At 45.4% G+C, this 14,297-nt stretch overlaps 4 protein-coding genes across 4 annotated transcripts in view; 2 read left to right on the top strand and 2 right to left on the bottom strand.

Moving 5' to 3' along the window:
- Positions 1 to 4,568: 4,568 nt before the first annotated feature.
- Positions 4,569 to 7,069, top strand: BT62DRAFT_970552 (cytochrome P450). Its single transcript, XM_043188985.1, has 13 exons — positions 4,569 to 5,045; positions 5,098 to 5,187; positions 5,246 to 5,477; positions 5,533 to 5,675; positions 5,722 to 5,837; positions 5,883 to 5,979; positions 6,033 to 6,046; positions 6,101 to 6,296; positions 6,341 to 6,422; positions 6,471 to 6,598; positions 6,646 to 6,778; positions 6,826 to 6,948; positions 7,005 to 7,069. The coding sequence occupies exons 1-12, from the start codon at positions 4,724 to 4,726 to the stop codon at positions 6,899 to 6,901; spliced, it is 1,629 nt and encodes a 542-aa protein (XP_043038163.1). The 5' UTR covers positions 4,569 to 4,723; the 3' UTR covers positions 6,902 to 6,948; positions 7,005 to 7,069.
- Positions 6,874 to 9,090, bottom strand: BT62DRAFT_933708 (acetylornithine aminotransferase). Its single transcript, XM_043186603.1, has 9 exons — positions 8,997 to 9,090; positions 8,756 to 8,937; positions 8,640 to 8,704; positions 8,414 to 8,588; positions 8,043 to 8,125; positions 7,648 to 7,989; positions 7,521 to 7,598; positions 7,373 to 7,470; positions 6,874 to 7,315 (listed from the first exon to the last, which is right to left on the bottom strand). Exons 1-9 carry the CDS (start codon positions 9,068 to 9,070, stop codon positions 6,979 to 6,981), a joined length of 1,434 nt encoding a protein of 477 aa, XP_043038162.1. The 5' UTR covers positions 9,071 to 9,090; the 3' UTR covers positions 6,874 to 6,978.
- A 1,132-nt stretch (positions 9,091 to 10,222) lies between these two features.
- BT62DRAFT_933706 (uncharacterized protein) lies at positions 10,223 to 12,341 on the top strand. Its single transcript, XM_043186602.1, has 2 exons — positions 10,223 to 10,563; positions 10,616 to 12,341. Exon 2 carries the CDS (start codon positions 10,621 to 10,623, stop codon positions 12,202 to 12,204), a length of 1,584 nt encoding a protein of 527 aa, XP_043038161.1. The 5' UTR covers positions 10,223 to 10,563; positions 10,616 to 10,620; the 3' UTR covers positions 12,205 to 12,341.
- Positions 12,342 to 12,594: 253 nt separating this feature from the next.
- The window catches only part of BT62DRAFT_920968 (uncharacterized protein), a gene marked incomplete at both ends in the record, with an annotated part of 6,374 nt that continues 4,671 nt past the window's right edge, over positions 12,595 to 14,297 (bottom strand). Inside the window, 3 exons of the mRNA XM_043184263.1 lie at positions 12,595 to 13,676; positions 13,733 to 13,888; positions 13,940 to 14,245. Of these exons, the coding sequence (XP_043038160.1) occupies positions 12,595 to 13,676; positions 13,733 to 13,888; positions 13,940 to 14,245 (1,544 nt within the window). The remainder of the gene's footprint in view (positions 13,677 to 13,732; positions 13,889 to 13,939; positions 14,246 to 14,297) is intronic.

Below are 14,297 nucleotides of genomic sequence, written 5' to 3'. Positions count from 1 at the left end.
TAGATCCATGCTCTCTAGTTGCCAGAGAGATAGAGTGTCAGATGGTGGTCCACTTAGGAATAGTGATAAAACTGGATTCTGGGTTTGAGACAATAATTGTAGTCATCTGTTATAATATGGTCTTTGTAGCAATAGAGCTAATGTCATGGGTGTAATAGATTCTGCTGGAGCATCTTCTTGTCTAGCACCAGCAAACAAGCCACTTAAAAATAGTAGTAATGATGTGAAATACTCATAGAAAGGAATTTGGGTATCTCAGTTATATTGGCTCTCTATAGTCAATAGTGGCTAATGTGGCATTTGGAATGGTGATGTGTAGAAACCTGCTGCTTCAGAGTGTTATCCTTCTTTCTTGGCTTTCATAGCTTCTTGTGTACATATATATACTCACATCTCATCAACAAACTGTTAATTAGATAGAGCCATACTAATATATCTTCCTTCTTCCTCTGAGACTACCCACTGTACATCAGCCACTTGAGTATGCCTCAACTGCCAGTAGTATGCTCTCAGGTCCTCCAGCCACTTCTTGTCACCACTCTGTGATGTACCAGTATTCTCTCTGGAGATTGCCATCTGTTGTTCTGAAGAAATGAGGCTCTGTCCTCTTGGTGCTGTATGCATTGAACCAGTGGATGAGCTCATAGATAATGTTCTACTTGACAATCAGAAGGCTGGGATTTCTGACCATTCTTCTAAAGGGAATAGTGCTGGAGATTGGATTAGATGGTCAGATGTAGATCTCCTCTTGATTTGAGAGTGGGTAAAGAGCTAATCAGAGGGCATAATAAGTTGCAGCCATTCATAGCTGGGTTTTCCACTCTTCCAGTTCTCTTCTTTATCACTCCCTTCTCCATAGAGTCTATATGACATTGTAAGAAATAAAATCAACTATAGAAATTGTCAGACATGTGCCTGTGAGAGTGAGAGTGCTAGAGTTGTCTTGTTGATGTGTTCTTGAAAATTGTTCTGATCAAAGACCTTTGGATCAGAGCATGAAAAGTCTTGAGCTAAATATCAAGTGGCAATCAAACAATCACAAATACAATGCACTGCAACAGCTGGAGTCTGACACTAACTGAAGATAAAGCAGGAGGATGAGAGTAATAATGTTTTGGAATGATGATAAAGGGAGAAAGGTATAGGAGTTGATAAGCTACAACTGCTAGTGTTGATACTGAAGTGGTAGTCACACCAAAAGTTTAGGAGTTTGATTGGTATATTGACCTTAGCTTGAGACTGGGGTATATTCCTGTATACTACTGACTTATATACTGTATAGAAAAGTCTTGGTGATCAGACACAAAGCCTGTGTCTCAGTGCCTCAAACCCAGCCAAGACAGCTGAGCATGATTAGTCTTTGATTAAGCTACAAGCCAAGGCAGTCAGACATAATTTAGAGGCTAAAATCATAACATAAATATAGCTCTACTTATTATATCTGTTTGTAGGCTGAAATTAAAGAGCATGTGGTATGTTCATGAAACAATTAAATGTTGTCCATTGTAAAGGCATTAATTATAGGCTGTAATACAATGGTATGAGTCATCTGGTATAGTTGTGGTTACCAGTCCAGCCAGATAGATCAAGGGTAAGCACCTATGATTAGATAGGTGCTTGATAAGACAAGTGTGAGAAAATCATAACAATTCAGGCTGTATTACCTGCTCAAGTCATAGTGCTACTAGTTTTTTGCTTTTTGAACAGCACAAAGATGATGTCCACAATAATAGCAATAAATAGGCTACTGATACTAGAATGCTATGTGCATCCATAGCATCTGAGGACTCTTCTAACTTCTATATCTCAAAGAACTACAAGAATGTGATACAGGTCAATAAGAAAAGATAAAAGGCTGCTATAGATGTTGAATACAATATGCACATCACCAAATACATGTGAGATCTGGCTGATGTGCCATTCAGAGCTAATATCATAGACTGTAAATAGGTGTATGGTATAAAGTGGGATGGTGAGAGAAATTGGCTGTGAGACAAGGTGAGACTTGTCAGAAAGAGGTACACCCAATAATATGACCTAGATTACAACATGTGGGCTGCTATTACCTGCCTTGAATCAATTCATATGTCTGCTGCTGTAGCTGCTAAATTTGATCTTTAGCTTTTGGAAAATTGATTTTGCCTCTATATACCTGAATAGTATCATAAAAGAGGACATTTACATGCATTAACCACTAGGCTATATTGCAAAATGGAGAGAAGATAAAGTGTGTAAGCTTGTCCACATGATTTCACTATGCTGAATAGCTATAATTGATTTGAGATGTTGGAGAAAACCTATCATGACTTGAGATACAAGACATCTTATATGTTAAGCTCAAATAACACATGACTAAAACATGTGATAAACTGATGCTGCTTCATATTTGGGCAGTCACATCAGAGTCTACTGTATGTGTCTGTTTGTCTATGTGTTTCAAGGCCTTTGCAGTTGGCTCAAGATAAGATAGTAGAAGAATAAACTTTAGCTCAAAATGGGGGATACTACAGTGAGAGCTACACTACTTATATACCAATCATCATCTGTCTAAAGATATAACTACCTAATTGTGTGTCCTGGCACTATGGAGCATTTTGTCCAGTGTCATTAAGCTACCTTCAAAAGGGTATTGTCTGTGGTCAAGCAGTTACCATCATGTCAAAGGACAATGACCAACTAGGCATTGTTGTGCTGACTAAGTCTGTCCCATGGTCCTAAGCACTGGTCTAAGTGCTCTGACTAAGCAAAATAGAGGTTAATCCCTTGAATAAAAGATGAAAATGAGGAAAAAATCATAACATTATGCTAATCCATATATGCAGATGATTGGAGCCAGAGAGTGATTACATGCTGATGAACATATATACTGATGATATATGGAGGTGTCATCTAGCAAGAATGAGATAGAGTAGAGAAAGGCTGAACTATGAGAGAAATGAGAGCTGAATGATAGCACTGACAATCATTACTTCTTAGAAATGAAAATAGAGCAGGATCTCAATGCAGAGACCATCATTGAGGATTCTGACCTTGAGCATCTGAGACCATGCTCAACTCCATTATCAGTCAGAATCATGCTGAATAGTTCACAATACCCTATCACTCAGGCTGAAAAGGATGAAATAGCCTAATTCTCTTACTGATGCTTTTTAGGCCATATAATGTAGAGACAACTCACAACACATTCTAATCTCTACTACTCTGTCAGCCTTCTGGCTCACTTCCAGTCCAACCCTGGTCTCCCACACTGGCACATGCTGCTTCACATCATGATCTATGTGAAGAAAACTCTGGACTATGGTCTCACTTACTCTCAGGATGAACCCTTGGTCCCAGTGGATTTTGTGGATGCAGATTATGGTGAGTGTTATGATCTGGCCTGTTCAACATTGGGCTTTGTGTTTACTATAGCTGAGGCTCCTGTTTTCTGGAGTACTAAGGTCAGGCAACAGTGGCACTGTTGACTATCAAAGCTAAGTACATTTACCTTATATGCACAGTGCAACAGATGATGTGGATCTCTGCATGGATGAAGGAGGTTCAACTCTCTCAGCTCTGACCTGGCCTTCTCTACAGTAATAACCAAGGTGCCCTTGCACTCACAAAGAACACTCACTCCCACTATCAGATGAAACACATCCAGATTTGTGAGCATTATATTTGAGAGCTTGTTAGCATCAGCAACCTCAAAGTGGAGTTTATTCATGGCAATTCAAACTCTGCTGACATGTTTACCAAGGCCTTGCTCTGCAACACCACCCATAACCTCAACATTGCCACAACAGATTAGTATGAATATAGGGGAGTATTGGAGGATATCCATATGTTATACTCTTTTATTATTACACTTTTCTGTTATTTCACATATCACATGTTCTTTCTTACTATATATGTATATCACCTCCTGTCTCTATCAATCACTATATAAGCTTACTGTAGTTACCACACCTCAGTCATTTCACTCTTGCTGTAGTTGACTCTTACAATGCCTGCTAATATCTTACTTACCACTCATTTACAGTTCTCATATATATTCTTTATATATTATGATCTAGCTAACAAACATGCAGACAGTCATCACAACCAAGATCTTCTTCAAAGTAATGACTCTGTTTCCTGAGGTCAAATCATACTTTCACTAGCAGGCTGGAATTGCCTTGGGGGTGATCGCCTGCTCTCTCAGCTTATGATAAAGGACTACTTCAGTACATGGGTGCCATGCTCTACAAAGTCTCCAGGTGACACTTACCCCTTGCCATCAGTTCATGTTCTAAACCTACAGTATAACTTATACATTGAACTGATCTTCATTCAGGGTTCCCCACTGGACAGCCACATCATGTCCCCCTCTTTTTGAGCTGTCAATAGGATAAAAACAGTAGTAGAGCGCTCATTTGATCGTGCCAGTGCTACAGAATGAGAAAGATGCATCCTGTGCGGACAGATCTCGCAGGAATTTATGCAGAGTCGCCCGGAGGTCGTTCCGGATCTCCGGAGCACAGGCGTTCTCATGATCCCCCCATCAGTTGTATCACTCAACAATGATACCAGTGATCAATGTTTGCAATTCGCTAGTCATCTGAATTTTTGCGATTTGAAACGCCAGCCTTATCATATTCCAGTGTGCTGGAGAAGGAGACCGTGACGGGCTTAAGCAAAGAAAATTGGGCGAGTTACCTTGGAAAGTCAAGATTTCGGCGCCACAGCCTCCAAATGATCGATAATGATCCTATCGTCAAAGCGATCTCCAAGAGGAATGTTCCCACTGATGCTTTACTGCCGTTATCTTGTCTTTTTCCCATCCTGCATTTCGATAGTCATGAACCCGGGGAGCCTCTTCGCTATCTCTGCGACTTTCAATATTGGGACCAATCTCCTTGCTTTGGGCATGTTTCTTTGGGTCATCATCGGTATCATACGACGAAGATCGAGCTCCTCGCTGCCTTTTCCCCCTGGTCCGAAGGGATATCCCATCATTGGCAATATGTTCGATGTTCCCATGGAGCGTGAATGGGAAGCATGGGCGGAATGGCGGAAGAAATATGGTAGGTTGAACTATAGCCTAATAGACGTGTCTGATTCTCATCCGTTCTCTAGGGGATATCTCTTCAGCAACAGTACTGAATCAAACCATTGTCATATTGAACTCGTATCCCCTCGCCAAAGAGCTCCTCGATGGTCGATCAGGTACGTCCACAGCATCCATCGACGCCTCGTCCGTTTGTCCTCATGTTTGGTTCGGCAGCTAAATACTCGGACAGGCCTTACATGTCGATGCCGATCCTTTGTGGATGGAAAGATACACTTCTGATTTTAGGCTATGGCCGAGTTTTTCGAACCCAACGAAAACTTTTCCATAAATCAATGGGAACTATGGAAATTTTTCATCGTTTTTATTATATTGAAGATGAACAAAGTCGAAAGTTCCTGAAGAGGGTCTTAGCAGAGCCTGAGATATTCGTGCAGCACATTGAAACGTTGGGCATGCTCTGCCTATTGCTCATCTCGTTATCTCATTAGTTATTGTTTCAGCGCAGTCGCCTCGATCGTCCTTCTAATTGCGTACGGCTACACCATCGGCGAAAATGACCCTTTACTCGCAAAGTGCAAACAAATAACGGAAGATTTCATTCGGATGACGTCGCACAAGTTTCTCGTGAACAAAATACCAGTCTGTGCGCATGGGACTTTCAATTGGACATGCGCTAATCAGCTACATAGTGCGACATGTACCGGGATGGATTCCCGGAGCGAATTTCCAAAGGCTTGCCAAAGAGTGGAAGCAAAAAGTGGAAGAGCTGACCGATGAGCCTTTCCACTGGGTCAAGGAGCAAATGGTTCGTTCTGTCTTTCACTGCTTAGGCACTTACCGATCATCGTAGGCAAAGGGTACCTTCAAACCCTCGTTCGTGTCCACAAACCTCGAAGATAACGACGACGAATACTCCATCAAGTGTACTGCTGTTGCGATTTATGGAGGTGTGACTATTACCGTGACATGTTGCGGCACCAGACACTGAATGGATTTGCAGCTGGATTCGATACTGTATATCCTCCCGCTGCTACTACTATCTCCCAATGATGCTGATAATGAAGGCAGACAGTCGTCACCATCAAGGTCTTCTTCAAAATGATGGCTCTGTTTCCCGATGTCCAAGCCCGCGTTCAAACTGAGATCGACTCGGTAACGGGAAGCAACCGGCTACCTACTCTCGCAGATCGCGACCAAGGTTTACTCCCGTACACCCTTGCTACGCTCTATGAGGTTTTTAGATGGCACTTGCCCCTGCCTACAGGTTCGTGTTCCATCATCGAGCGAAAGAAGCTAATTTCGCCCCAGGGTTCCCCCACCGCACTGTAGAAGACGACACGTACAACGGCTATTTCATCCCGAAGGGATCTATTGTCGCTTTCAATACATTGTGAGTCCCAATCCCAGGATCTGAAAACACTGTTCCGGACGATATTAGGCAAATGTGTCATGACCCCGAATTGTACCCTAATCCTGACGTGTTTGACCCGACACGGTTTTTGGGCGTTTCGCCTCAGCTTGACCCACGAGAGTTGATATTTGGGTTCGGTCGGCGTGCTTGCCCTGGTGAGTGGATGTAAAGGATGGCGCGGCATTCGCTCAACGATTCCCAGGTCGCTTCTTAGCAGAAGCCTCTGTATTTCTGACTATGGCAAGGACTCTTGCGGTATTCAATATAACGAACGCAGTCGATATGTATGGCGTTCCATTGAAGGCGGACCCAGCCCAGCTGACAGGGGCTATAAGGTAAAACTTTACTATCCAGTCTTGTGCTATTCACTCATGATGCTCAGTGATACACCAGTATTCAAGTGCACTATCAGACCAAGAAGTGAAAAGGTTGCATCTTTAATCGATGAGATACTTTGAAAAGCTATTTTTGTACAACAGATTGAAATCCTGCGTTTTTATGATTGGTTATATCCATACATGCTTCCAGATTTAGATCACGCCTTGACAACCTCTCTTACAGCCTCTGCAAATATCCTGCACCCCTCGGCCATTTCCTCCTCGCTAATGTTGAGTGGCGGAATAAACCTAACTACTTCATACATACTCGTCGTCAGTATCAGCATGCCCTTCTCAATACACTTCTTGGCGACACGCCCAGCTAGCCCCACATTCTCGGTCTCGGAAGCCACGACATCGTATTTGCTGCCCGCAGAGGCAGACGAGACAAACTCGATGGCGACCATCAAGCCTCGTCCACGAACATCCAGAATATAAGGTGCAACCTCAGGATCATCTTTCAAATTGTTCAGTTCAGCGAAGATTTGCTTTGACCTAGGAAGGATACAGTTGAGTAATCTGAGAGACTCAAACAGAAAAAATTGACGATACCGTTCTTTCACGTTATCCAGAATATTTTCCTCCTTCATAGCGTCGGCGACGGCCACAGCAGCAGCACAAGATACAGCATTGCCAGCATAGGTTCCTCCCTACGTTACTTGAGAACTGATGTACGCAAAAGCAAGATCGAGTTACCTACCATCGATCCGGGCTTGAGAAGATCTGTGATATCTTTTCGGCTGATGATGGCACTGAGTGGGAAACCATTGGCCAGGCCCTGGTTGCAACCATGAGAAAAAGCCACCAAACGTGCAGATTATACTTGCCTTTGCAGAAACGAGGATATCTGGTTGAACACCGCTAGGCTCTATGGCGAACCACGTTCCTGTCCTGCAGAACCCGCTCTGAACCTCGTCGATGATTAACAAGATGCCATGCTTGTCGCATATCTCCCGTAGACCCTGCAAAAACACGTTGGGAGCAGGAACATATCCACCCTCGCCGAGAACCGGCTCGATGATCAGAGCCGCTGTGTCACGAGGTGCTGTTTGCTGCGCAAGCAGGATTTCAAGCTGGTAGAGCGATTTCGCAGTCAGTTCAGACTCGGAAATCGTTGATGAGGCTCCAAATTGGTGCCAGTACGGGAAGGGGATTGAAAACGTTCCTGGCTAGCAGTACGGGGGTTAGCGAATATGGGAATCTGGCAAATGGCATGCGTTACCATAAGGGGCGCAACTCCTTCTGAGTAAATGGTCTTGCTTCGCGTTACGGCCATTGCACCGAACGTCCTTCCATGATAGCCACCTGATGATGCATAAGCAATGTCCACAGGTCAAGGCCGGCCACTCCTGGCAGGCGACTAACTCGCGCCGGTCAAAATGTAAGGGAAACGATTAGAATACAGACGACATTTTGACTCAGGCTTTTACCACAGCAAAATACGTCGGTTTTACCATTAGAGAAAACCCCAGCTCATTTTGCTGTGGTTCAAAGCCTTGCTCAGAATTTGATCTGTTATTTACCCATTTTCCCAGGTTTTTGTCTGACCCGAAACAGTACCTTGCCGGGAGTGTAACCAAGGTATGAGCTCACCTTGCATAGAAATGATATTGGGACGACCAGTTGCAATTCTGGCCATTTTTATTGCGCATTCAATAGCCTCAGAACCAGAGTTCCAAAAGAAGAATGAATTGAGCGAGGGATGAGGCATGAGTGGAAGGAGTCTCTCGATAAGCTGCAGATAAGGTTCGTGGAAAGCAGTGCCGCACTACGAAAGCTTGAGATCACAAAAGCAGGAATGAGAACTCGAAGTGCATACCTGCGCATGAACAATATTCATGCACTGGTCTGCGGCAGCCTTGCTGACTTTTGGATGACAATGCCCTATTGCTAGATTCAGCACACCTCAAAGTTCCAGGACAAGCAAGCACGTACCCAGATTAGTTACACCGATACCACTGGTGAAATCCAGCATATGTCGTCCGTCATGAAAGTCGACATAGGAACCCCGTCCTTGGGCCACCACACCCTCCGTTATCCGTCCCAGACCTCGCGTAACATGCTTCTCGCCAAATGCCTGCAGCGACTCGGTCGACAGACCTCGAGTATTGTACCGGCTGTAAGTTGGGGTTCAGAAGACAGGCAAGACAGGCAAGACAGGGATATGGGCACTTGCGTAGCAGCTGCAGCGCCGTGGAGTGAGATGGCCCGTGCCGAGGGACGCGAAAAAGAGGTACCCAGGCGATACATAGTGGTGGTACGAGTCAGAGTACCCTTTTGAAACATTGCAGCGTTTGACAGCTAGTAATTGGTCCGGACTTTGCCGGGTCCATCCCGCCTTACTTTCCTACTATCTGCATACATCCTCAAGTACGCGTCTCTACCTCTACGAACGCATATATCCTCATTTTACGCAGATATGTCTGGAGACAGTGACCAGTCTGGCTCCAAATACCAGCGAAAACCGAACAATTCGTATTACAGGTCTTTCGGGTGCGTAGCGAGCCTCCCGTAGTACCAATGCTTGATATATGCGCTCTTATAGTGGATATAACAACTTCATGTACTCGTACAGGCCCTAGGATATCGACGATGTTGAACAGGCAAGGCCGTCATTGAAACCTTTAAAAAACAGGACAGGCTTGAACACGAAGAGGCGCAGAAGAACAGTGGCAAGAAATAATTTATGGTACATCTCATTGGTCATTGGTATATCATCTACTATACAAGCCGACTCCCTATTCAGAACGTTTCTTTGACGGTGCGACAGCAAGCGGTCTCTAGATGTAATGCAACCCAAACCTTGACGTTCTTTATCAAGGAATTTTAGAATGTATGGTCAGATTGTTCGCACGTATGGCATCGAGCAAATCTGTACTTACTAGTAACTCAGGGGCAATAACTGCAAGGAGGCGCGTTTGCGGCGTGAGACAATCTGGTGGGGCGCGCTGGTTTGTCTGTTTCGCTTGACATAACTTGTCTATGCACTACTGACTATCCTTGAATTCATTCGTGTATCAAAAACGAGCACCCGAACCTCATGAAGGTATCTTCTCGGTTCTCTTTCCAGCTCGAATCTTCATTCGTCTTACCATCATCAAATCAAGTTCTCGCTATTGTTTGCTTCTTCCTATATGCTCTCTGTGTACCGGAAAATATGGCACGTAGCTAAGGAAACACTCTTTTTTGAATGACTCACAGACCGTCGACATGATGCTCAACTGGAGAGTAGGCTATCACACCTATAATCGACAGCCTTGACATTTTACCATGAGCATATGCAGCTGTCGTGAACGTTTTCTGTTGATGTGACTGTATGCCGACACTGCATCCCGCGCATTGGTGACAGTGGCGTGACTCTCAGTCACTTTATGACGTTCAGTTTTTTCTTTTTCTCGCCTTGTTCTGTTTTTGAATGCTTCTGTTTGGCTCATGTGCGGGGAGTCCAAACTTCAAGGTCTGCGTGGTAGTAGGATATAGACATCTCTACCGCCTAAGAGTATACCGTGGTCCAAGGACCGACCATGTAATGTTACATAGCTCTTCGCAGCTTTTGGCATTGGATTTTTTACTATTTGTTCCTTTGGTAAATTAACCAATATCACCGACTCTTGAAGCAGACTGAGACAGATAGGCACCGGAGTTTCCCAGGCGTCTAGCCTTTACATAAACGGTCGCATGATGCTGTTGTCGGTCAACTGTTCGCTCCCTTTCTTTCTCTGCAGCGCTGAAAAGACTCGAACGTGAGGGTATTTTCTTGATACCAGCTTTCAGTCAGCTTACCATTGTCTTCAGTAGTCATGTTTTCTGTTCCAACCGACTCCTCCAACTTTGATCCAGGGTTCGTCCCTTTCCTTCCTGAGCATACGTTGCAACGTATGGAATCTCCTCGCATATCCTCGCTCCTTCGATCCAACGATGGTCCGCTTGACTCGGAAAGAAGGGAGTTCATGTGCTCCCTGAAAGCTAGCCAGGATGCGACAAAGGCGTTGCAGAGCAAAATAGAGGCTACCCAGCGTCTGTTGGATTTTTTGAAGAATCAGAGAAGAATCGCCGAGTCTAACACAGCTGATACTACCAAAATTCTTCGTCAATACCGTATCCTTAATACGGATTGCCTTACGAAGATATTTCAGCAGTGTTTGGCCGATCAGAATGGCGATTCTGACAATGATGATTATTCATTCGGGCCCCGAGAGGGCTTCGACTGCTTGAACCCTGTGCGACGAGCACCTTGGTCGTTAGCACAGGTTTGTTGTAGGTGGAGAGACGTTGCTTTGGGTTCGCCAGGTTTATGGTCCTGCGTCGACATTGATTTCGGCTCCCTATGCAAAGCACAGGATTTCTACTCAAAGCGCCTCTTCAGGCTTGGGCTATTTCTTGAAAGGAGTTGTGGTTTTCCTCTTCGAATCCGTCTACGGAGCCGGTGGGATATATCTGCAAACCCTATCTTCCAGGCTTTGCTACCAACTTCATCTCGGTGGACAGACGCCTTCTTTTCCTTACCTTCGAAATCATTCCGTTCGTTATCTGCATGTGGATCATTCTTCGGTCGGTTGGAGCGGCTACAAGTCAGCCTTATGGGCCCCATGGAGCTGGGATTGGACACTTTCGCAATGGCACACAACATTCGCACCTTCACGAGTGACATCCCTCAGCCCTTCCTCGTTTTCAGTCACTTCCCCGGTGCCAGCGTGAAATCCTATTCAGCCTTCGATGGATCCTTCCGTGAACAAGTATCTGCGTTGACGCATTTGCCGAACGTCCAGGATCTTGTCCTATTATGCAAAAAGTCTAATATGGACATACGCAGTCCCGTCACGCTTGGCCATGTACAAAGTCTTGATGTTGATGAGTTTTTTCATGACAAGCCTGGTAGTGTCGCACAGATGCTCGAGAATCTTGTTCTGCCTTCTCTCAGAAAACTGCGCATGTCGTTCCCGACAGAAGCCCCATCCTTTCCCATTCAACACCACCTTGTTCATATCACGACATTGGAGTTGACTTGTCGACTGAACCACCACGAGGATGTTGTTGCTTTTTGCATCTTCCTAGAAAGCCTCACGCAGCTAGAAACATTATCCATCCATGCGTTTCGAATTTCTGGTATCTTAATGCAGAGACTGGGCTTGAGTACTGGGCCAGACTCAGATCAGATTTTTCGTTATGTCCCGTGGCTCAGGTGCCTTGATTTACGAAGGTCAACATTTGCAAATGAGAGAAGCGGATATGAAGCCCTTCTTTCTGTGGTGGCGTCTCGTCGGTGTATGGATGCAGAAGCGTTGAGGGAAATCTGTTTGGACAGGCCACAGAACCCCAAGCTTTCGGATATGTGGGAACCGCTACGCAAGCAAGGTTTGTACGTCAATTACTGGAAGACATGATGATAATAGTATTTATGTGACAATTGATTGTTGGGGCTCATCATGAGGACTCACTTTGTCCATGCAGGGTGACTTGAATAATTTTCATGAAGCCTCCCCGCCCTCAATCTGTGTTTCGATGACGCGTTAAGGGATGACTCAGCTTCAACAAGTATACCAACTCGAGTACAATGACTATCTGAACGAAATTGGCCGCTGTACATATTCATCACAGCACAATGCAGGAGAACCATGAAGGCATATGGTGCAAGTGTGCTGCAACCCACAATCATGGTGTATGAATCTGTGATTCTATGATGATAAATAACATGCTGCTGACCCGTAGAATCAACAAGAGACGGAGAAACGTGAAAAGGCAGATGTTATATGCAGCAGAACTGGAGATATTTTCTAGGATAGATGCAACAGTTGTATGGCGCTTTCAGCGGCTGCAAATCTAACTTGCACCTTTGTGACGTGGCCTCTGTTAAGGTCAGTTTCCCGTGCTTCCTCCAACACCTTCACATCCCCTCCCTCCTCTTGATGCAACTCGATCACACAACCGATGTTGCCCTTCTCTTCCCTAAACTTATACTTCACTTTTTGTCCTCGTCGTGAAGCCCAGACCGATAGTCGCGAAACAGGGTGAAGCACATCAACGCTGTCCTTGACGATGCGCTCCAGTATTGGCAAGATACCAATCGTTCGCATAACATCCCGCGTCCTCTCCAGGTTCCCCTCCGAGTCAAGGAATACGGCGCCGAGGAGACTCTCGATCATGTCACTGAAGAATTTGGGCGCTTGCAGACGAGTCAGCGCTGCCCAAGGATAGATCTTCCCATTCTCCAAACCGTCAGCAATTACATCCGAAAGCCTCTGAAACCTGTCAAACGTGACACGCTGATCCTCGAGAACACGAGGACTGGCATGCAACAGGCACTTCCACAGATATATGTCCTCCTCTTCTTCTTCTAGCTGGATCTGAGCCCTCGATTCTGTGGGCCGAGGCATATAGCTGCAAACCTTCACAGAACACTTCAAGCATAGGTAGGCCAGAACATGCCCGTTCACGACAGCCGATTTCCGAAGGTGCATATGCCCAGGACTGTACTGCTTGCCTTCTGCACGATATAGATAATCCGTGACCACCATGTCCATGACGGCGTCACCGAGGAATTCCATACGTTCATAAGAGATCGTGCCGAAGTCCTGCTGATGACTCGGGTGTGTGAGGGCTTCGAGAAGGATGAGCTTGTGTCTAAACTCGTAGCCCAGCATGGATTCCACTTGGGACATGACCTTCTCCGGCAAGTCGATGCGCTTTCTGACTTCGGGTTCGATTACACTGACCCTTTCAATCAAGGACGAGATGCGCTCCGCAGTTGGTTGCCAGGTAAGGTCTAGACAGAAGAACTTGGTACATTCATAGCCCAGTTCGAACCCTCCATGCAGATACGCAGCGCCGATCGTGGATTCGACAACATCCGCCAGTACTGAATAACATGAATTACAGATTAAAGCATGAAGCTACACGGCACAATGTCCATACCTTTCGTGGAGAGCGCTCCCGCAACCTTTTTTGCCCGCTTTTTCTTGACCTCGTTCTTCCTGGGAACGGTTGCAACGACCCCAGCTACTTGATTCTCGCGGATAGTTTTGTTGGAATGCATATACGCTGGCTTCCACTTCTTGCTAAGGAACAGATCTAAACGTAAACAAGTCAATATAGCAGACTGTCATATGGCTTCGAACCAACCTCGGATAATCCATCTGAACATTTCTCTAGATATGTTCTCATTCGCCAGTCTAACGTTCGCAACGGCATGGTCCTTCCGCCTCGTCAGGTATCCTTCGTGCCACAGTGGGTGTTGCGATAGAAGCTGTATGCTGACCAGGTACTTCAGCACCGTATCTCCTAGCGTCTCCAAGCGCTGATAATTGTGACGTTCTTGAGACGACGGGGCTGTCATAGCGACAGTCAACAGCTGCGGTGAAATGGCGTAAAGATGAGACGACGGAGTGAACATCCTATCCCGCATGGACTGAACAGTAAGTGACATAGCTAGCGCACGCAGGACCGAAGGCAGTAGGAACACATATTCAGCCTCTACCGG

The sequence above is a fragment of the Guyanagaster necrorhizus genome (genome assembly GCF_019112545.1).
Source record: "Guyanagaster necrorhizus MCA 3950 unplaced genomic scaffold BT62scaffold_17, whole genome shotgun sequence".
Classification (NCBI taxonomy): domain Eukaryota; kingdom Fungi; phylum Basidiomycota; class Agaricomycetes; order Agaricales; family Physalacriaceae; genus Guyanagaster; species Guyanagaster necrorhizus.
The sequence above is the reverse complement of the archived record's forward strand: the minus strand, read 5'-3'. Positions and strand labels throughout refer to the sequence as shown.